General features: G+C 41.4%; 1 protein-coding gene and 1 long non-coding RNA gene across 2 annotated transcripts in view; one reads left to right on the top strand and one right to left on the bottom strand.

Moving 5' to 3' along the window:
* Window positions 1–676: 676 nt before the first annotated feature.
* The window catches only part of baiap3 (BAI1 associated protein 3), a 51,307-nt gene continuing 29,211 nt past the window's right edge, over window positions 677–22,772 (bottom strand). Inside the window, exons 9-34 of the mRNA XM_056407742.1 lie at window positions 22,684–22,728; window positions 22,087–22,164; window positions 21,203–21,308; window positions 20,971–21,078; window positions 20,771–20,863; window positions 19,375–19,478; window positions 19,153–19,270; window positions 18,867–18,991; window positions 17,238–17,328; window positions 15,945–16,001; window positions 15,744–15,841; window positions 15,592–15,643; window positions 14,988–15,139; window positions 14,733–14,856; window positions 13,899–14,039; window positions 13,705–13,800; window positions 13,237–13,452; window positions 12,396–12,464; window positions 12,220–12,299; window positions 11,281–11,389; window positions 10,490–10,561; window positions 10,311–10,394; window positions 9,126–9,246; window positions 8,922–9,045; window positions 8,633–8,838; window positions 677–5,130 (exon numbers count right to left, since the gene is read on the bottom strand). Coding sequence (XP_056263717.1) covers window positions 5,027–5,130; window positions 8,633–8,838; window positions 8,922–9,045; window positions 9,126–9,246; window positions 10,311–10,394; window positions 10,490–10,561; window positions 11,281–11,389; window positions 12,220–12,299; window positions 12,396–12,464; window positions 13,237–13,452; window positions 13,705–13,800; window positions 13,899–14,039; window positions 14,733–14,856; window positions 14,988–15,139; window positions 15,592–15,643; window positions 15,744–15,841; window positions 15,945–16,001; window positions 17,238–17,328; window positions 18,867–18,991; window positions 19,153–19,270; window positions 19,375–19,478; window positions 20,771–20,863; window positions 20,971–21,078; window positions 21,203–21,308; window positions 22,087–22,164; window positions 22,684–22,728 — 2,773 coding nt within the window. The 3' untranslated portion in view covers window positions 677–5,026. The remainder of the gene's footprint in view (window positions 5,131–8,632; window positions 8,839–8,921; window positions 9,046–9,125; window positions 9,247–10,310; window positions 10,395–10,489; window positions 10,562–11,280; window positions 11,390–12,219; window positions 12,300–12,395; window positions 12,465–13,236; window positions 13,453–13,704; window positions 13,801–13,898; window positions 14,040–14,732; window positions 14,857–14,987; window positions 15,140–15,591; window positions 15,644–15,743; window positions 15,842–15,944; window positions 16,002–17,237; window positions 17,329–18,866; window positions 18,992–19,152; window positions 19,271–19,374; window positions 19,479–20,770; window positions 20,864–20,970; window positions 21,079–21,202; window positions 21,309–22,086; window positions 22,165–22,683; window positions 22,729–22,772) is intronic.
* Window positions 6,400–13,337, top strand: LOC130189084 (uncharacterized). Its single transcript, XR_008830704.1, has 3 exons — window positions 6,400–6,751; window positions 6,886–6,936; window positions 13,282–13,337. It is a non-coding gene; the product is annotated as an uncharacterized LOC130189084 (long non-coding RNA).

The following is a 22,772-nucleotide window of genomic DNA, read 5'->3' as shown; positions in this document are numbered from 1 at the left end:
GAGGATTTTCTGAGTGGAAAAGTTCTGACCAATCAGAGGACGATGATAACGACTCCTCAAAAAACGGATTTGTAAAATTACGAGGACATCTAGTGGTTAAAATCAAAAAGTCTCGACCTTCTCTGACACAGTGCAGCTTTGCTATTTTACGACCCCGGATGGATGCCAGCGAGCTCAGAAAGTGGCTGCGCTGATGGACGCAGCGTGTGTGCGCCACATGACACGATCCCTTCCACACCTGAGCCAGGACGCGACTCAATACCCTCTGTGATGAAAGCGTATCGACCGGCCTTCGGGAGAGCGCCGAGGCCTCGTCCGCACTCTCGTCCTCGTGCAGCAGCTCCTTGAGAAACGCTCGTCTCCGGGTAGAATGAACACTCCTGCGTCTCACTGCGTGTCTCTTGCTCTCGGCTTGCTTCTGCTTGTCAGCATGTGTTTGGTCTGTTGGTAGCTGCTGTGTGTGTGTGTGGGGGATTAAAGGTCGAGGAGAGCACTGAGGGAAGGAACGTGGGACATCGATCGGGCGGATGACGATGACAAAGTGGAGAGAAACAGGTCAGTGTCTTAACACCGAAGTCTGGAAACAACAGGTGCATTAATCACTCCCATCGTTATTTATATATTTATATATAACGCTAGTCAAATGCTCTGTTCTCATGTCAGTGAAGGCAACACGTTCAAATTTAGATACAATCTTTATTCAAGGTCATAGACATCTCCCAAAGGTATAATATTCCAGTAAACAGCAACACAGGCATTTACAGTTCAAGGACAAATAATTCACTTATTTTTCTTTTTTTTACGATAACAAATCGAAGGCTTTTTTGCTTCTTGAAGATACATTTTCACCGGCTGGTGGCTTTTAATTTGGACAGCAGACGACAATCCAAATACTAGTTTCGGTAAATATTTCTATATATTAGTAAACAAAAATATGTCAGCTGCACGGTCATGAAACTAAAAATGTTGATCATATTCTGTCAAATTCACAGTCTGATATCCTTTCCCTTTTTTTAATTCATGATCAGCAAAACTTGTCTTTTGTGTAAAGCTCTTTGTAGGAAATGAATACAATGATCTTACAACTTCACTGGACATTTTGAAGACTAAAATACTGCATTTGAATCTTTTGAAAATCACCAGAATAAAATCAATTTACTCAACTAATACTGACCGCCTAATAAGGGCAACAGAAGGACGTCTACAATACTGAACATAGCCATTTGTATTCGCTCCAAGAATCTAGATTTTCAATCTAAAACTGTAAACATGTTTGATTGTGACCCCAGTATACATTTTATCATATAATATCTTAAAGTTCTGTATTGTATAATGTGAGGTTGAATGTATTTGTGTAAACATCTGGCCAGAATATCTGGTTATAATACAGTCGATGGTTTTGAGTGCAGAGAAAATATCACTGCCACACTTAATAATTAAGAATATTTCAGTAACTAGCCATTCATTATATATATATATATATATATATCCTTCCATCTTTGTTTTGGATATGTCGGGTCCCGTTTACGATGAAAGAGGCCAGTGATAGTTGCACATTCTGCCTGTGTGTTCAAATCTAAAATAAAACATGGAGGCATGCGCTGTTCAGATGGCCAGAGAGGATTCATCCCTCAACGCAGCCCACCCTGCAGGCATAGATGTGTGTATTTAGTTTTTTGCGTGCTTCATCCTCACGACTCCACAGAGAGACGACAACAAGCAGCTACTTTTAAGTTACATCACTAATAAAATGCTGTCGGCGTGAGAGGTCCGGCACTCCGCTCTCGCTACAGTGTGATCCTGTTGTCTGGTCATCAAGCTACAATAAAAGTGACACATTTTAAAAACCGGCAACAGTCGTTAACAACTCCCAAAAGGCCCAAATTGAGAATACCAAGCTAAACATGCAAAGGCTGACTCAACATCAAGTAGCGGGTTCTTTTATTCTTCTTCTTGGGTTGAGTAGAGGAGCTGCCTCATCTTATGGGTTCAACAGTGTAAACTCTCAGCTACATTTGTGACAGTAAGGACCAGTTTTCTGGACTGTAATTAAGTCAAAATGACATCCTAAATATACTTCAGGTTAACTCAAAATAGTCCATTTAAGTCAGTATTATTTGAAGTATTTGACTTATTTGAAGTCTAGAGCTCCACCAGGTCTAAAGGGGCTTAATATATATATATATATATAGTCAGATTAAAATATAAATATATATTATATATATTTATATTTTAATCTGACTTTTCAAACTACAGGTGTAATTTAAATATATATATATACCTCTAGTTTGAAAAGTCAGATTAAATACACAAAGGGGCCTAATATATATATATATATTAAATTACACATCTCGTTTGAAAAGTCAGATTAATTTTCAGCCATTAGAGAGACGTGAAAAAAATCTTGACTCATAAAGTATTTTTTATGCTTCCATTAATTGATCTGTTTTGGGCTTTGGAGTCCACGACGTCGTGGGAGTTTTGGAACCAGTGGCAGCTGTAATGAGGACAACACAGCTGATTCACATTAACCTCGTTAGTGAACTCTGAGGACTGACACAGCCGACCGGTTCGTGGGATCCAAAAGTACTCCATGAGAAAACTAGTTTTCCCTTTTAAAGACATGATTAACTATTATAGATTTAGATCTAATCCTGTCCAGAGAACTGGGCCTTGCGACTTGCTACGATAACATTGGTTTTCTAAGTCACAGCAACCAGAGTAAAATATATAACATGTTCTTTTTTGAGTTGGTTAGTAATGTTTCATTTGCATACAAATTTGATATTTTCCACAACATAATTTCTTTTTTGCTCACATATTTGTATTCTAACATTAAGTTCACATGGCTTCGGAGGATTGAATTAAAGCGGTGAGTCCAATGAGAGCTGCTGCCGTTCCCCCTCATGTATAATTATGCCACTGCACGGGTTCATTATGCTTTTGATTTCTCTTTACCTCGCACACTGGCACTCAGACTCACACGTGGGTCCTTGTATAAACCCTGTGATGAGCCTATATCATTTAAAGTTGCGATCATAAAAGGCCTTGAAGTGTTTTACGGCCGTTTCCATAACTTTCTGAACGCTCCATGAGCTCATTAGCTGCAAATTAGCTCCCATCTGGCCGCACACTGAGCAACACACTGCGTTATCTCTGGGGACGGGACGTCAGAGTGCATTTTCTCCCTTTCAATTATCAGGGTCTCCTGCTGTATCCCCATAACCAGGAATGCATGAATAGTTCATTCTTCTTCTGCTCCCTCGAGAAAATAAGAGCAATTAATCATCAAATTGAACTCCATAAATGGATGACAAAATGTAAAATCTGTTTAATTTATTTGGTGTTCTCATTTAAACGATAAGTTAAGTTGACAAAATAGTATTCTTTTTTTATTTTATTGAAATAATCTGAAATAATAACTAAATATAACCAACGTTCGAATGCTAAATAACTTTTTGGTAATAACTTTAATTCCATCTGGCGAACCTGAGAGCTTGAACCTGTTTAAGAGTTTGAGTATGAACATGACACGTTGTGGATTTATGGAGGTCATGTGACCTTTTCTTGACTGGGCTAACTGGTCACTTAGTCCGTGAGCTAGCTCCGAAAACATTTTGTTTACTCGTTGAAAAAAATTTGTCGTCTTTAAAAACGTACATGTCTGTATACTATGATTGCGTATTAGAGCCAATCTATGGGGAAATAAAAATAAATATAGAGTCGGCGGAGGGCGGTAAATATCAAATTGTAAATTTCTTCTCGCTAGCAACATGGACGGGACATAAATCACCAAAATCTGTAGCAGTTATATTCTGTACACATTGTGTGTTTGACCTTCACGCCGACTCTTACTACGACAATGTGTCATGATTACAATGCATTTGTGTACATTAGTGAGCTTGAGAGGTACTGATAGGTGCACTTTGTTACTGTCGGACAGATCCAGGTCAACTGTGCTAAGCTAACTAGCAGCTGGAGGTACTTTAATATTTACTCTGCAGATATGAGAGTGATATCAACCTCCTCAAAATGACAGCCAAACATGCTAAACATTATTGGTGCTTCACAATTAAGTTTCAGTTGCGAACATATTGATGTGTAGCTCATTAAACTGGAAAGTGGATGATTAAATGAAGCCGTAAAAAGTAAAATACTAACGTAATTGGACATCAGTTCTCTAAATAAACCCATTTTTCCTCGTGAAAAGATGACGGACGTGATTTCTGTTGCCGTCAGTGTGCTGAACAACTTTCACTTAGTGCAGTTGTTGCCAGCCAACCCGTCACATACACTCCTCCAGAGATGTTGCCTCGCTGGTGTCAGACGGCGAGAAGGAACCGAGTTAAAAGAATTGGTACGTGGCCTCTCCGGTGACCCATCGTGAGCGTCGTGAAGAGCAATCTGAAAAAGCCCAATGAACCCGAGCTGCGGCGCGCGCCACAGGGGAGGGTTCGCCCCCGCCGCCGCTGAGCCGAATGACCGGCCGCAACACACCGAGACTCGGAGCAATCCCCCAAAAGCTAAATGTGTCTTCGCGGTTTCCTTCAGTACGTCGGTATTGTCATTCGTGCGTTGTAAAGTCTCGTACTTGTTACTCCCCTGCAACTACTGAGCATATTTGAGGTATAGATTTAGACTCTGACGATACACGATAGAATACATTAGCTACTTCCACAAAATAGTTCTGAAACGTTAAATCTATCATATCAAAGATCGTACAACAAAGATAACAAATAACCTCGTTACAAAAAATATAGACTGGTAACGCTGAGGCATCAACTATCCATTCATAAAATATAGTGTGACAGACAGCGAAGGGTCGCACAGTGACAGGATGTTCGTCTCCCGGGAAAAACAGCGATAAGCTTCAGCGGCTTCATTTTTTCTTCTTCTCTCTCTCCCTCTTTTGGTATAATTACTGACGATAACGTTGGGAAAGAAATTCAAATATTGTAAAACATGGAACCAGTACAAAAGCACATGTTCGCAAGACGTGGTCAGAAAATGCCGACGCGGACGGCCTCTACTCCTCCTCCATCGACTTCTCAATCTCCTTCAGCCTGCGGACAAACTCCTGAGCCTCCTTGTCGCCGATGCGAGCGTCCAGCATCCTCATGATTGGCTTCTCTGGATGGGGAGAGACGACAGATGAGAGCGGATCCCACACCTGACACACACATCTCTGGAGATTGAACGCCGTTTTCATGCCGCAGAGGCAATTGGAAACCCAGACCTCCGCCCTCTGGCCTCCCGGGCATCAATATGTTTGTGTAAGACGACGCCTGGGGGGGCGACATGTGGAGCTCAGAACGCAGCAGCTCGACTGGTCTTCAGCCTCAATTCACCCACACTGCTCCGCTCCTCCGCTCCTCCGCCCCCTTCACTGCTTACCGGTGGCGGCCCGCATCCGCATAAAAACTTGGATTTCTCGTCACTCCGCTCTGCAACAACCAGTCGACCTGCGACTCCGTCACTTCGAGCGAATCACTCGACTAAATCCAGACTGTTTGCTGTCCTGGCTCCTCATTGGTGGAACGAGCTCCCCACTGACATCAGGACAGCAGGACGTCTACACATCTTACACCGGAAACTAAAAACACATCTGTTCCAACTATACCTTACTTATGTTATTACTTATGTTAATACTTATGGTATTACTTATGTTATTATGTTATTACTTATGGTATTACCTATGGTAATACTTGTTATTTTGTTATTACTTATGGTATTACCTATGGTATTACTTATGTTGTTACTAATGTTATTACTAATAGTATTATTTATGTTATTATTACCTATGGTATTATTTATGTTATAACTTATGTTATTACTTATGGTATTACTCATGGTTGATGCACTTATTGTAAGAGGCTTTGGATAAAAGCGTCAGCTATAGACATGTAATGTAACGTAATGTAACGTAATGTAATGTAATGTAATGTAACGTAATGTAATGTAACGTAATGTAATGTAACGTAATGTAATGTAACGTAATGTTATGTAACGTAATGTAATGTTATGTAACGTAATGTAATGTAATGTAACATCATGTAATGTAATGTAATGTAACATCATGTAATGTAATGTAATATAATGTAACGTAATATAATGTAAAAGAATGTAATATAATATAAAGTAATTAGTGCTGTGAAAAATAACGCGTTAACTCAGTTAATTAAATTACAGGTTTAACTTCGTTTTTTTTTTAACGCATGCGCAGAATGAGCTTCCAATCCGTCTGTTGTTGGTCGTCTCCAGTGTTGCCGCGGGTTGAATTTCTTGTCCGCTGGTTCGGGTAGACCTATTTTGCATGCAAATTACATGAATATCTTTAAATAAAAATCCATATTTTAAATGAAATAATTTATTTCTACCCAAATCCTACCAAACTGACTCCAGATCAGCACGTACACATGGACATGGGACACGCCCACATACACACACGCACCTAAAGCTCTCGCCGCTCTCAGTCTCCCGCGACCCGCTCGATCCCAACTCTGGTCTGGTAGTCAGTGTAGCTAGCTACACTGGAGAAACATGCCACCCGGTAAGTGGGCTAAATACGGGAAGAAATATACGAAAGAATGGGAAAGTGAAAACGGAATTAAAGAATGGATAGAACGTGTGGCTGGGGATGATACCAAAGCTTTTTGTCGGTACTGCAAAACCGAGATTCGTGCGCACCACAGTGATCTCCAAAACCACAGCAAAACACATTCGAAATGCTGCTCCGTTCTCCAGTTGTCGAGTGCGTACATTGTTTGAACTATAAGTATATGATAAAAATAGTGAAGCAACATAAGGTGTTTCAGTTGAAATAAGGTATTGCATTAACTACAGTAAATGCATATGAAGTAAAAACAGTACATTCATGTTGTCCAGGCAGGGAGGAAGAGAGAAAAGGGAAGAGAAAGCCTCAAGACAAAGCATCAGGTTAGTTTGTCCGTCAGTGAATTGGTCTACACCTTCACAGAGCTATATTTTATTTATGATAATATACTGTATCTAATTACACAAGGCCATTTTAGGACCTAGGTGAAATAACTGTTTAGGGAAAACTGCTTTTAATGCTGGCATACTAACCATTTGTTGTTACTTTGTAGATATTACAATACATTTGGAAATGATAGCAATGTTGTTGGACTTTAAAAGCAGTGTATATGGTTTGGCACAGGCATATTTTGAGTTCTGATATTGGGCTTGTTTTTGGGCTTGTTTTATTGGCCATTGGGCTGGTTTGGGCTGGTTTTGATTGGCCATTGGGCTGGTTTTGTCACACAGACCTGGCAACCCTGGTCGTCTCTAACCAGCAGCATGTCATTCTGTCTCTACGTGTCACGTTAACACGACTCCGATCCTCGTCTCGCCGGATGCCGGCGTGTGTGCGCACATCGGGACGAAAAAAAGTCACTTGCACCAATGTTTTAATGCAGGGGTGCTCAATATGTCGATCGCGGTTGCCGCAGAGTTCAGATGCCGGTCTTCGCGCATGAAAAGTCACGAGCACCCCCCTAACTGTTACTCATAAAATGTAGTCAAACAAAAACGGAGCAAATCACCGTGTTCATGGCCCGGGCAAAGACAGCGCGGTCTCCTGGCTTCAACACGTTACTGTCAGGAAGACACAGCGCACCAAAAAAATTTTTTTGTAAAACTTGTTACCTTTTCTGATTCCGCTAGCTCTTTGCTAACTTCCGCTAGTACTTCCGCTAATACCTCCGCTAATACATCTACTTAGAAAGTGTATTCTGTACGTTTTCTCCGTCGAAATGTTGCAAGACCCGACTTGCTGCATTGATCGCGACTTTAGACATTGTGTGTTAGGGCTCCTCTTGTGAAAAATTATTACGAAATAAAAGAAAATGTATATGTTCTTTGCAAAGATGAGGATATGTTGAATGCTGGGATACCAAACATGCCCATGTTTATTGACGTGGTCTGCGTGAGCGAGCCGTTTAAAGGGAAGGGAGGGTCTTAAGGACGCCGGCATCCTCAGTGGAGTGGAAGAGGTTAACCCTCCTGTTACCTTTACATTTACTAACATATTTTACCCTCGGGTCAATTTGACCCCAGCAATTAAAACCTCCAGAAAATTATTAGAATTAATATTGTTTCCCAAGTTTAAGTGTGAGGTACTTTATGTTTGTTTGTTGACTACCTAAATAGCCCTTTAAATATATAAAAAAGTTGATATTTCTGATATGTTTGACACAGTGAAAAACAGCCTGGGGTCAAATTGACCCCAAGAACACCGACATTAAACATTGAATGGGGTCAAATTGACCCGAAAGGTAACAGGAGGGTTAAACATTCGGTTTAGGATGAAGATGTATTAATGTTCCATATGGAAGAAAACTGCTAAATAACTGCTGAGTTGCAGCACCATTGTATAGAAGAATGTATAAATGTATATATCCGTCTTTTGTCATAAATCTCTATGTTCTCACAAAATATACCGAGAATATCGGTAATATGTGATTAATCATGATTAATCCACAGAAACCTGTGATTAACCCGATTAAAATTTTTTATCGTTTCACAGCCCTAAAAGTAATATAATGTAATATAATGTAATGTAAAGTAAAATAATGTAATGTAATATAATGTAATGTAATGTAACGTAATGTACCGCTGGGTTTGCTGCGGGACAGGTGGAGGATGACGGGCGGGACGCTCTTGCCGGCAGGCGAGGCGTTCGGCCTCCCCGGCCAGCAGAAGTCGCTGAGAGGAGCCACGGCTTCCCCGGCGAAGTCGTTGGTGGAGAGCCAGTCGTAGTCCATCACGGTGAAGGTCAGACAGGCGAACCGGTGTCTGTAATGCTCGGGGCTGACGTGGCTGGAAGAAAACACGGGGAACCGATCGGCGAGGTGCGCACACAGGAGAACAAATGCTACGAGAGACGTCACGACGGTGCTCACAAGGAGAAGAGTTCGTCGAAGACCGGGTGCAGGGTTTTCAGTTTGACTTGCGTGCGTTGGCTCTTGGCCATCGGGAACAGGTGGTGAGGGCAGAGCTCCACGATGACGAACGGGTCACTCAGGCCTGAGGGGGAGCGGAGCGGGTGAGCGCCGACTCAACGTCCACGCAGCTAAACCGATATCTGTATCGCGCCGCGCGTTTACCGTTGGCATCCAGGGCGATGATGTCGGCCGCGTGCAGCAACTCCACCGTCAGCCTCTGCTCCGGAGCGTCGTAGTAGCACTTCACACTGATGCGGCCGTAGCGGGTGTGTTTCAGGGTTTTCTGAAACACGTCAGAGGAGGATCCTAACCGGCATGTCAAGGTGCATATGGGTGTCATATGGGTGTCATATGGGTGTCATCATATGTGAAAGCGGAACTTATTCTGAGTTTCCCCCGAGCAGAAACGAGGTGACGGAATTATTCACGTTATTATTTCAGTTTTCATGTTGCAGAATCTGACAGCATCTTGCTTTTCAAGAGCCCAGGGGAGGGCAGATTTTGAATCAGAGGTAGAGAGAGAGAGAGGGAGTGAGATAGAGAGTGAGATAGAGAGCGAGAGAGGTAGAGCAAGAAAGAGAGAGAGGTAGAGCAAGAGAGAGAGGTAGAGCGAGAGAGGTAGAGAGAGAGAGAGAGAGAGAGGTAGAGCAAGAGAGAGAGAGGTAGAGCGAGAGAGAGAAGTAGAGCGAGAGAGAGAAGTAGAGTGAGATAGAGGGAGAGGTAGAGCGAGAGAAGTATAGAGAGAGAGAGGTAGAGTGAGAGAGAGAGAGATATAGAGAGAGAGCGAGAGAAGTAGAGAGAGAGAGGTAGAGCAAGAGAGAGAGAGAGAGAGAGGTAGAGCAAGAGACAAAAAGAAAGGTAGAGCAAGAGAGAGAGGTAGAGCAAGAAAGAGAGAGAAGTAGAGAGATAGGTAGAGCGAGAGAGAGAGAGGTAGAGCAAGAGAGAGAAGTAGAGCGAGAGAGAGAGAGAGTGAGTGAGATATAGAGAGAGAGGTAGAGCGAGAGAGAGAGAAGTAGAGTGAGAGAGAGAGAGAGTGAGATATAGAGAGAGAGAGAGAGGTAGAGCAAGAGAGAAAAAGAAAGGTAGAGCAAGAGAGAGAGGTAGAGCAAGAAAGAGAGAGAAGTAGAGAGAGAGCGAGAGAGAGAAGTAGAGAGAGAGCGAGAGAGATAGGTAGAGCAAGAGAGAGAGAGAGGTAGAGCAAGAGAGAGAGAGGTAGAGTGAGAGAGAGAGAAGTATAGAGAGGTAGAGTGAGAGAGAGAGAAAAGATAGAGAGAGAGAGAGCTGTCCAATCAATGCGGCTCTGTCCATCTCAGGGCTAGATGAGATTGCCAGAAAGTGGAAACACACCTGTTGTGAAATCTTCTCCAGATAGTACTGCTCTATCAGCTCAAAGGACGGACATTTATTCAGCCTGAGCTCCTCGTCCAGGACCTGAAACAACACGGACAGGAAAGGAAAGAAAAGATGAACCACACCTGAGTTTACCTGGAGGATAAACATCCTAAAACCCTCAGGAGAAGTCCTGCCTTGTAGTCGCCACTCTTCATGTCCTCCAGGGAAAGACCCTCCCCCTTGGCATGCAAGAACTGCAACAGGGTCTGAAAAGATCAAGTGAGAAAATAAATATACATACATATATATATATATATACAGGACTGTCTCAGAAAATTAGAATATTGTGATAAAGTTCTTTATTTTCTGTAATGCAATTAAAAAAACAAAAATGTCATGCATTCTGGATTCATTACAAATCAACTGAAATATTGCAAGCCTTTTATTCTTTTAATATTGCTGATTATGGCTTACAGCTTAAGAAAACTCAAATATCCTATCTCTAAATATTAGAATATCATGAAAAAGTATACTAGTAGGGTATTAAACAAATCACTTGAATCGTCTAATTAACTCGAAACACCTGGAAACACATTTTCAAATGTTTGATTTTGTTTTGCTGTTATAAATCTTTTTTTTTACTTGGTCTGAGGAAATATTCAAATTTTATGAGATAGGATTTTAGAGTTTTCTTAAGCTGTAAGCCATAATCAGCAATATTAAAAGAATAAAAGGCTTGCAATATTTCAGTTGATTTGTAATGAATCCAGAATGCATGACATTTTTGTTTTTTTAATTGCATTACAGAAAATAAAGAACTTTATAACAATATTCTAATTTTCTGAGACAGTCCTGTATTAGGCGTTAGAATACACAATTTATGAACCACTTCCCAGGGACGTGGTGAATATCTAATACATGCTAACGACTGCACGACGGCCGGCCTGGGGAGCTAACTAAAAAAGCATGGCGTGGTGACACTGACCTCCACCGTGTACTGGAAGCGGTTGTAGAACTCCACCTGGACGCCCCGGTTTTCTGCCACCTCGTCGAGCATCATGCGCAGGAGCAGCTCCCACATGCTCTGGAGGACTCTGCAGGGCAGCAGACACAATGAGACGCCCCCCCACACGGCTCAGCTCGATAAGCCCCGCCCCCCCCTGGCCCCGTGTATATGTTTTGATAATAGCTCCATAACGATAAGTGGTAACACTGAGGGGTTATGGGTATCGTGCCGAACGCTTACAGGAAACACAATAGTCCCGTGGCGGGTCATCAAATCGTGTCTCCATCCTAAAGCTTTGGGGTGGAAGCTGTTTGTTTTTTGACGACACTGGGTACAAAAAATTAATCTCCACGAAGAACGTTTGGCATATTGTAATTCAAGTGCTCTGAGGCTTCTGATCCTCCTCTGGGCCTCCTTTTCAGAAACTCAAGCCCATTACGGGCCACGTGAACGTGTCTTTACTTACAGGTCACTGAATAAAACCTTTCCATATGGGGGGAGGGGCTTATGACACGGAGCTGCTGGATGAGGGCCATATTTTAATTTGAACATTTGTACTATTTTTTTTGGGTGCATTTTCGAGAAAACTTCTACAACTTCAATTAGAATATGCCGAATGGTTAATATGGACTCAGCGTGCACAATAATTCCATAAAATAACCTAACCCTAGCTTTAATAATTCAAACAACTCGACACTGGGAGTTGCCCCCGTGGCTTTGATGATGTGTTTCTGCGTATGCACCTGCTATAAATAACTACGCTTCATGTTCTGAATTCTGTTTCATAATAACTCGCCAGATGGAAATGAGCCACTGGATCGGATGTTGCTCAATTATAACTCCGAACAGGTTGTTGAAAGGAAAAAAAAAATTTAAGACGTTCATATCGTGAGGAGAGGAGGAGGAGAAAGTAATTACTTTGTCAGATTGTCCTTCACGAGGTGTTCGGTGAGGATCACCATGGTGTCTTGTAAGTACTTCATGAGGGGCGACACAGCCTGGAAGAAGAATGGCGCGTTGAAATAATTACACGCGCGCACAGCGACGCTGATGCGTGAACGAATGCAGCAGAGGACTCCACCTCGGGGCCTTACGTCGTCGTTGTTGATGGAGTCTGGAGACAAGCTGATGTGCTGGATGTATCTCCGCAGCTCCGGCAGCATCTGCACAGAGACGTTCACTCATCATGCACAGCAATGGATCGTAAGAGAGGACGCGTGTTCCTGGAAGCTCCGCTTGCATTACGGACAAATTGGATGCAACAAATTAAAAAATTATTCTGCCAAAAAGACTCATCAGTCCCACTCTGAATACATGGATGGAGGTTACAATGGACATTTATAACATGGAGAAGATAACGACATCTGACACCTCATTGACCTGACTTTCTTTTTTATAAATCAATGAATGTACAATAGAGAATAGATCACTCCCTAGTTATACATTGTTGTCTCTTTTTTGTTGTTTAAAAATTATCTAATAAATTATCTAAAAAAGAATCTAAAAAATGATCTATGTTTTTACACTTTTTCTTCTTCTAAATATGTCAAACTAAAATGATTATTATTTACCTAAAAAAAAGTCCAAAAAATAGTCTAAAACATTATCTAAAAAATTATCTAAGAAATTATAGAAAAAAATATCTAAATAATTATCTAAAATATTATCTAAAAAATCTGCACATGCAATGCCAATTGTCTGTAAGACATCTGTACATGTCTAATTGATTATTATTACACCTTTATTCAACTAGGTGAAACCCATTGAGTTTAAAAATCTCTTTTTCGAGGGCGACGTGGACAAGACATATAGTTACAAACAAAAAAACACAGAACAAGACGAGTCAAAAGAAACTAAAAGTTAAGAGACAGTGACATGTTGACGTCGATGCCTACTTTCAATAACTTTCAATAACTCTTTAACTGCGTGACGCACCTTGTCGGTGAGCAGCGTGATGAGCCGCTTGGCTTCTCTCTGCAGGTCCAGGTCCACGTTGAACAGCTGGCCGTGGAGCGCCTTGTTCACCTGCTCCTTCCCCTCGGCGCCGCACGACTCCTCCATGGCCCGCTCCACGCCCGGCCAGTCCAGGTCGCGGGGCAGCTGAGCCAGGAAAACACGCACGTGCTCCGTGTCGTTCAGGCCGATGCACAGCTACAGCGGGGGGGGGGAGCGAGGAGGCGCAAAAGAGGAGAAACCGAGGTTCGGAGAGGTGGAGAACCAAAGGAGGAAGAAAAGAAGCAGGGCTACAGAAGAGTGGAGGGACGGCGTGTAAATGATTTGACGGCGACAACCGTGGGTTTCTTGTGTGTGTGTGTGTGTATCTGATCTCCTGCTGAGCCCTTTGTGTTGCCAGGTAGAACACACATGTACCCCCCCCCAGTTCTGCCTGGCTCCGGCCGTTACCTGCACTGTGAAGCTCTTGTGGTCTCGGCCCAGCTGGTTCCTCTCGATCTTCCGTGTCATCATCTCCGAGTAGCACACGGCCTCGCTGCAGAAATTCTGTGTGAAAAGCACCAACAACAACAATAAATTCACAGATTGTCTGTATCAATCCTGTCGTGTGTGTGTGTGTGTGTGCGTGTCAACGCGGCACTCACATCCGTCAGGCGAGTGACGAAGATGAAGGCCCCCGCAGAGTCCGGCCAGGCCAGCTGGAGCCAGATCTCGCGGACCTGGCCGAAGCACGTCGCCACCTCCGCCGCCGAGGAGCTGTGCTTGGCCTGCTGCACGGGCTCCAGCTGCTCACAGGGAAACGCCTCCAGTGAATACATCATTTACAAGCGACTTTTTTTCGTCCCGATGTGCGCGCACACGCCGGCATCCGAGCTCTGCGGCGCGCGAGACGGAGATCGGAGTCGTGTTAATGCGACACGTAGAGACAGAATGACACGCTGCTGGAGAGACGACCAACAACAGACGGATTGGAAGCTCATTCTGCGCATGCGTTAAATGCGTTAAAAAAAATAACTAGTTAAACCTGTAATTTAATTAACTGAGTTAACGCGTTATTTTTCACAGCACTAATATATATATATATATATATGGTTCTTTGAAATAAGTTTTTTTGAGAAATCATAGGTTAGGGCACTTATAAGTTAGATAGCTTCAGCCTTGACCCTTTAGGTCAGCCACTTTCTTCTTTTGCTGAATTCTGATTGTTTTATATTTTGCTGATCGAAATAAACTAAACTCAAACTCAAACTCAAATATATGTGATGGTCATGTTTCACGGGGCATCATCTGGTTTTGTTTGTTCCTTATTGTGTGTTTATTGTCTGTTGTCGTGTGGGGATTAATACTTTTTTCTCTTCTTTATCTAATCTAATTTCTGATAAAATAAACAAAAACACGTGTTGGGATTTCCTAAATAATTTGAATGTTTCAGGTTTTATAAGTGCGCTCATGTGTGTTTTAGGGGCGGGGCCTCTCACCGTGTCCGCTTCCACTGCTTTACGAATCCTGTCGCCGGATCGGTCGTGAACGATCTGCAGCCACTTGTGAATCGATGACTTGAACCAGTTATGAAAGACCGTCAAGGCCAACATCTTGGCGTCCCTATTGGAGAGAGAACCACAAATCCTCTTTTAATAAACTCAAAAGCGGAAGGAAAGGTTGAGCTCTGAAACTAAAATAAGCGCCCGTCAGAGCCTTTATTTAATATGCCCAGAGACAAACTGATAACACACTTGAGAGGAAGAAACTCCCGGAAGTCTTTGAGGATTTTTAAGGACATGAAGAGCTCAAAGATGGCCTCTCCCATCGTCTGCGTCAGCTTGGAGCTCTCCTGCTCCAGAGTCCCGCAAACACGCTCCATCGCCACGTTGACGTCATCGGCGACCTGGAGGACGACGGGATTGGACTCCGATTATGTTTTTGTTATTTAAACTGGGTCAAAGTTAGCAACAACGACACTGAATTTTTTTTTTTTTTTCCACTTTGTTACCTTCGCATTGAAAATGCGGAAGGTTATGTTTTGATCGGCGTGTATTTATTTAATTATGTATTTGTCTGCGTGTTACTCGCATAACTCAAAAAGTATTATACCGAATCGCATGAAATTTAGTGGGATGATTGGTTATTATCCGGGGACCATTTGATTAGATTTTGGGATTGATCGGGTCAAAGGTCAAGGTCATGAAAAGGTCAAATCTTATTTTTACCATAGCTCAGTCAATTTCTATCCAATTGGCATGCAACTAATGCCAAAATGTTTATAATTCAATGCCCAATCTTGTGATATGCGAAGGTATGCGCTCTACCGAGTGCCCGTTCTAGTTTTCAATGTTTTACCTGTTTCTCCAACTGCCGGTAGGCTATGCTGAAGAAATCTACTTTCACTGCACTGTACAAACAAAAAGGATGCAATGGCTTCAGTTGGTAAACAAATCAAACTTTCTGACCCAGGTAACACTGAGACGTGGTGTGTTTTCATTGGTCTTCACCTGTAGAAGAGCTTGTTGTAGTTGTTTTGGGCTCTCTGCACGTCTGCACACACGGCATCCACCACCTGCACCAGCTTCTTCAGCTGCTCCTCCAGAGGCTGCTCGGCCCGGAGAACACGAGCGTTATGAACGAGTTAATACTCGAGCGACAGTCAAGGGATAAGATGGAAGAGGACGTCATATCGATCCGTACTAACGTACCCCGTCCTCCGGTTTGTATCGCGCAATCAGGCTCTCGTACCACTCCACCGTTCCTTTCTGTTGAAGAGGAGAATACAGCAGCTAATCGAAAAGCGCATCATGAATGAGGTAGATACGTATACATCAAGTCCTTCATCTACAGCAGTGGTTCTCAAATGGGTTGCAACAAATAAAAAAATTATTCTGGCAAAAAGACACTCATCAGTCCCACTCTGAATACATGGATGGAGGTTACAATGGACATTTATTACATGGAGAAGATAACGACATCTGACACCTCATAGACCTGATTTTCTTTTCATAAATCAATGAATGTACAATAGAGAATAGATCACTGCCTAGTTATACATTGTTGTCTCTTTTTTGTTGTTTATCCTATGTTTTTACACGTATTGCTCTAAATATGCCAAACTAAAATGATTATTATTTATCTAAAAAATTATCTAAAACATCTAATAAAATATGTAAAAAAGAATCTAGAAAATTATCTAAAAAATAATCGAATAATTTATCGAAGAAATTTTCAAAGAAATTATCTAAAACAATATCTAAATAATTATCTAAAAGATTATCAAAAAAATCTGCCCATGCAATGTCAATTGTCTGGGGGTACTTGTACCCCTGGGGGTACGTGAAGGCACTCCAGGGGGTACGGGAGATTTTTTATAAATATATTTAAAATGAGTATCCATTAAAAAATCCTTTAAAAACAGTATTCAGTCCATCCCTTGTTCTTAGTTTTGTATTTTATTTTCATTTTGTTTGTATGTACTTATGTATGCATGTTTCCACGTCTTAATTCCTACTATATTTAAATGTTCTTTAAGTTGCTGTTATCGTGGATGTTTGTTCATTGTATTTTAAATCTTTATATATAGTGACAGCGTATCACAGTTACACAACCTCCTAACAACTCAATGAAAAGTTCTGTACACCCCAACTTCTGGGGGGTGGTATTACTCAAAATCTATCAAAAAAGATTTAAACAAAAAATTATAGTTATTTAATAAATATTCAATTACATATAAATGTATGTTCATGAACTTCTATTATAACTTATATTATAATTAGATATATGCTATTCAAAATCAGACACTGATGGCCCAGCGCTGTGTAGCCTATTACATATGTTATCAAACCAAAATGTGTTGTGCTGGTTAGGGGGTACTTGGCTAAAAACATATTTCACAAGGTGTACATAACTGAAAAAAGGTTGAGAACCACTGATCCAGTAGTCAAAAGGCTCCACGGGGTTCCTTAAAGTAAATCTTTGTTTCTTTATTGCACGGTTACCTTGACAGCCGTGGTGATGTCCATGTGCAGGTCGTGGCGGAGGGGGCACACCGTCTTAAAGGCCTGCATGTTCTGCATCAAGCCGACCCCCCTGGCATTCACAGGCAGGGAGAGGACATTTACACCACCGATTTATGCTCACGGAATTCACATTTTTTCTTGTAGAGGGAGGCTGGGGGGGGGGGGGGGGTAAAATATGACATAATAACAGTAGCTTCAATCCCATTGAGTTATTCCTGACAGTCTAATTGTCAGCTGGCTTCCTGCACTGAGAGAGTTTGGTGAGTCACTCAGTATGTGAGAGGTGAAGAAAAAAAAGAGATTTCGCTCGAGGTGTTGATCACCGGGCAGAGCTGGACTTCTTACTGGGGAAGTTTCTATAAAAAAAATGTATAAAAGAACTCCTTCTCAACAACAAGAATGTCATTAATTAGCGCATTTTCCTGGCTGGCATGAATGTGGAGCAGAATCCCTCATTAGGAGCATTTCCTCCTCCTCCTCCTCCTCCTCCTCCTTCTCCTCCTCCTTCTCCTCCCCCTGCTATGTAATATCTGTCGGACTTGATCCGGAGCAGAACGTCTGTGCAATAACGACCAGATCGCGAGCTAATGTTAGCGCAGATATCCTCGGTCCTCCATCTGTTGTTCGACCTACGGTCTCTGGTCAATATTAACCGATGGCCGACACATTGGATGAGGACAATGTGTCATGGAGCCACATTCACTGTGGATATTCATGTCCTCTCAAAGAACAGAATAAAGAAAAATTGCAGCCAAGTCAACCAAATGTGCAATCACTTTGTTAGAACAATAGAAATACATACATGTGCAAAATAAATAGCTTATTGTGGCTGCAATGAACCTGTTTTGCACTGGATATCTTTTAAAGATAATAACAATAAATGCAACATGTGAAAAACTAAACAGAGCGAGTTCAAATAATGTTTAAGAATATCCTCGAGCTAAAAAAAATCCACATGTACACCAAGCACCATCAACATCTATATGATCTGAGTCATTCCCAAAGACTGGGCCAAAGGTCAGGGCTGCAATCACAGCTTCTTGGCCAATGGATTTGGTCCCATACTTTACTGGTGGAGTGGAAGCTTTAATATCATAAGGATCAATAAGTTATGGACAAATATGTAGGTTAAAATATGGATGTTATGACCACAATACCATCCATCTTTAAGGTTGTACACAATGACGTCTGTGGTCTGGAACACGTGGTTAACCCTCCTGTTTCCTTTAGGGTCAATTTGACCCCATTCAATGTTTAACGTTGGTGTTCTTTGGGGTCAATTTGACCCCAGGCTGTTTTTCACTGTGTCAAACATATAAGAAATATCAACTTTTTTATATATTTAAAGGGCTATTTAGGTAGTCAACAAACAAACATAAAGTACCTCACACTTAAACTTGGAAAACAATATTAATTCTAATAATTTTCTGGAGGTTTTAATTGCTGGGGTCAAATTGACCCCGAGGGTAAAATATGTCATTAAATATAAAGGTAACAGGAGGGTTAAAGTTTTGAAATGAGAAATGATCAATGATTAAGATATTTGTGTTCTTCAGTATGGTGTCCGATGCCATGGCGATGGCGATGGCGGCGGCGGTGTGACTTTACCTCAGCATGATCTCGTAGCGACTAATGGCGGCGGCGCTGGTGCAGGGGAAAACCTGCCGCATGTTCTTCATCAGGCACAGGCAGTGCTCCGTGTACAGCCTGAAGCTGTCTGACAGCTGCCTCTCCTGGACACAGGGAGGACCCCCTCAGTTACAGCGTCAACAACATTTGGCTGGACCCCCCAAAAAAAATCCTTGTTGCATGTCAGTGAAGGGCTGAGCCAATGGGGTGACAGTTTCCAGAGGATGAAAGTTTTTGTTGTTGTTGGTCCATACTGAGAACCTACCAGGTCTCCCCTCACGGCGGTGGGGTCCCACTCGGCGTCGACGGCCGTGAGGAGGCGCAGCAGCAGGGAGTAGCACACCCTCTGGGTCCGGTGGTGGCTGCTGTAGCACTGCCAGCGTCTGAGGGTGAGAAACAACAACAACAAAGGTTTTTTTTTTTTTAGCTCCACGCTTCCGCTTCCGTATCTGATTTTGATCGCCGCCGCACCTCCAGGAACACTCACATGACGGCCTGCTGGAGAGGCGAGAGGTCCGTTTGCACGGCGTGGTGAGTCAGCACCGTCCACGCCGGAGGACACACACGCCCGTTCCAGTTGTACGGCTCTCTCTAGGGGTCAGGTGAGCAGATTGACAGGTCAGTTCAGAGGAAGCTGAATGTTTGCTTGGTTTTAAACAATGGCACACAGTCGAGAAATAATGCATTAATATGAACAATACTAGGAAAAATGAACTATTAATAAACGTTAACAGAACCATAATTATGTTAAATGTTAAACTGGTGGTTTTGTTTTTAAGGCAGGGGAGTAAATATGAAGAGCACAGGAAGTATGATTTAAGTGATTCAAATATATGTATATATATATACATATGTATATATATATATATATTTATATATTTGAATCACTTATATAATATATACTGTATATATATATTTATATATATACAGGACTGTCTCAGAAAATTAGAATATTGTGATAAAGTTCTTTATTTTCTGTAATGCAATTAAAAAAACAAAAATGTCATGCATTCTGGATTCATTACAAATCAACTGAAATATTGCAAGCCTTTTATTCTTTTAATATTGCTGATTATGGCTTACAGCTTAAGAAAACTCTAAAATCCTATCTCATAAAATTTGAATATTTCCTCAGACCAAGTAAAAAACAGATTTATAACAGCAAAACAAAATCAAACATTTGAAAATGTGTTCCCAGGTGTTTCGAGTTAATTAGACGATTCAAGTGATTTGTTTAATACCCTACTAGTATACTTTTTCATGATATTCTAATATTTAAGGATATTTGAGTTTTCTTAAGCTGTAAGCCATAATCAGCAATATTAAAAGAATAAAAGGCTTGCAATATTTCAGTTGATTTGTAATGAATCCAGAATGCATGACATTTTTGTTTTTTTAATTGCATTACAGAAAATAAAGAACTTTATCACAATATTCTAATTTTCTGAGACAGTCCTGTATATATATATATATATATATATATATATATATATATATATATATATATTCATTATTATGGTTCCATTTGCTAAATATCCCCTTGAAAGTTTAGGTCATGGTTTGAATTTTTTTGGGTCAAATTGTCAGTGGCAATTTATACCGAATTATATTCTTAATCTACATAAATTAGAAATATTATTCATTAAATTAATAATTTAAATTACAAATTTGTCATTTACAATGATTGCTGGCGTAATAAACATGTAGATATTCAAGTCTGTTTTTAATCATGAGACCAGCCGATATGATTGTGTGTGCGTGTATGTGTGCGTGAGTGTGTGTGTGTGTGTGTGCTCACTGGGGCCAATGGTGACCTTGCCACTGCGTTGAGGTTGTCTGTTCTTTAAAGGTTGCTCTATATGAATACCTCAAATTAAACTCACCTTAACATGAGCGTGCTCATACTCCATAATCTGACTCAGCAGTTTCTTGTGGATGGAGATATTGGAGTCAGACTTAGACAAAGCCGTGTCCCTCTGAAAGAAACAAATAAAGTGGAAAGCTGCAGTCGTTCCACATGTTTAGAGGAGTGTGCCGCCACCTGGAGACACACACACACACACACACACACACACACACACACCTGGCTGGTGAAGAGCTTAAGTATCAGGTGACATTCTCCCTGGACTTTAGATGTACTCGACCGAGGCTCCAGCTTGAACCAGGTGTCGTAGCCCACAATTGGGAACTCCTGCGAGAAGGAATCAGCCGGATTAACATCCCAGGGGGAAACCCGTCCCCATCGGGTCCTTCGAGGGAATCTATTAGTGTTCGATGTGGAGCCGCGGCAATCTGATTGGCCGTCGAGCGCTCACATTCAAAGGGATGTTGGTGCATCCGAGGAAGTCATCGGCGTTCTCCTCAGAGCCTGATGACGCGGATCCATTTGAGCGCACCGACTTTGCAATCTGCTTAAAATACCTGGCAAGACAAACGCAGGGGGAATAGAGCATCGTGCGTGCCACTGGTTGAAATCGTGTTTAAAAGCAATGTGAGAGCCATAATCTAGTATTTTATTTTGAAGGGCATTTATTTAACGCGTTTATGAACTGCGACTTGAGCATCAGAATGAGTTTAATTTCTTAATGACATTTAAAAAAACACTTCTTACAAAATATTTACAAAAACTGGCAATGCACAGCATGTTCAGTAATTTTTTTTAATTAAACAAAAATAAATAAGCTTTTTCACAAAGAAACAAAACTTTAGACTTGACAAAGAAATTAAAACACACTAAATATCAAGTTTAGCAAAAACTTAAAATGCTGTGTAATGTAATCTAATATTTTATTTTGAAGGGCATTTATTCAACGCGTTTATGAACTGTGACTTGCGCATCATCAGAATGAGTTTAATTTCTTAATGACGTTTTTATCAGATGGGAACTTCCCCTTTGGATCCTTTTGTCCCCTCGGTTGTGATTGGAACAAGCTGGTGTCAGTATTTCTTAACAAATGTAGAGAATAGTGGCTCCTTTATTCATAAACTGCAACTTTTTGACTTCAATTAAACAGAAATGGCACTTTGATTGACAGGTTGACTGAGTCATCTATTCACCGCCACTATGCCTATAATTGTAAGTCACAATGTATGATTCAGTTGAACTTTAGACAAAACAAAACCGCAGGGGGAAGATACAGCATTTCTGACAAAAATATGCATCTAACTCATGGATGACGCGACCGTGTTTTTCTTCTACCTGCCCATTCCTCGAAGTCCACTGACTTCGTTGAGCTTTTTGCAGGCCTCGGCAACAGACACGTCGTCGTCATGATCCCTGGAGGAAAAAGAATAAGAAACTCGGAGGTTATTTCGACCTCTCGTCTCCTGCAGGAACACGCCGTGCTGACATCACCGCACAGCCCGGGAACACGACTGAGAAGTGAAGAATAGAAGAGATATCTAGTCCCATTCCAGACATTCTTTTGATTTTAAATAGGAGTGAATTCTTCCCAGAGCCTTGACCGGAGGTGAGAAACATTTCTTTGACAGCGAAATAATGACTCGCAGCTTTCCGGTGTGTTACGATTTTCTAAAAAGGTTCATCGTCATGGTGAAGCAGAACCAAGTCCAATTTATTTTTCTCCACCGGACCGAAAAGATAATTCCTGTATGATTGGCGATGAGAAAAAAAGAAGATTGATTTTAAAAAAATAAAAAAATAATCATGTTAATCTTTAAAAAATCTGCTTGTTTAGCTTCATGTAATAAAATGAAAATCATTAGAAAAAATCCTCCTTTGTCCCTCTGGCAATGAAAGAGTTCAAGGTGCTGCTGCTGCGTATACTCATCTTACCATATGTCCAGGTGTAAAAGGTCACTGTGGACATCATCTATTTCACTGTGAAGAAACAACAACAACAACCAAAGGAAGCATTATTCATC

The sequence above is a fragment of the Pseudoliparis swirei genome, chromosome 23 (assembly GCF_029220125.1).
Source record: "Pseudoliparis swirei isolate HS2019 ecotype Mariana Trench chromosome 23, NWPU_hadal_v1, whole genome shotgun sequence".
In the NCBI taxonomy this organism is placed as follows: Eukaryota; Metazoa; Chordata; class Actinopteri; order Perciformes; family Liparidae; genus Pseudoliparis; species Pseudoliparis swirei.
The sequence above is the reverse complement of the archived record's forward strand: the minus strand, read 5'-3'. Positions and strand labels throughout refer to the sequence as shown.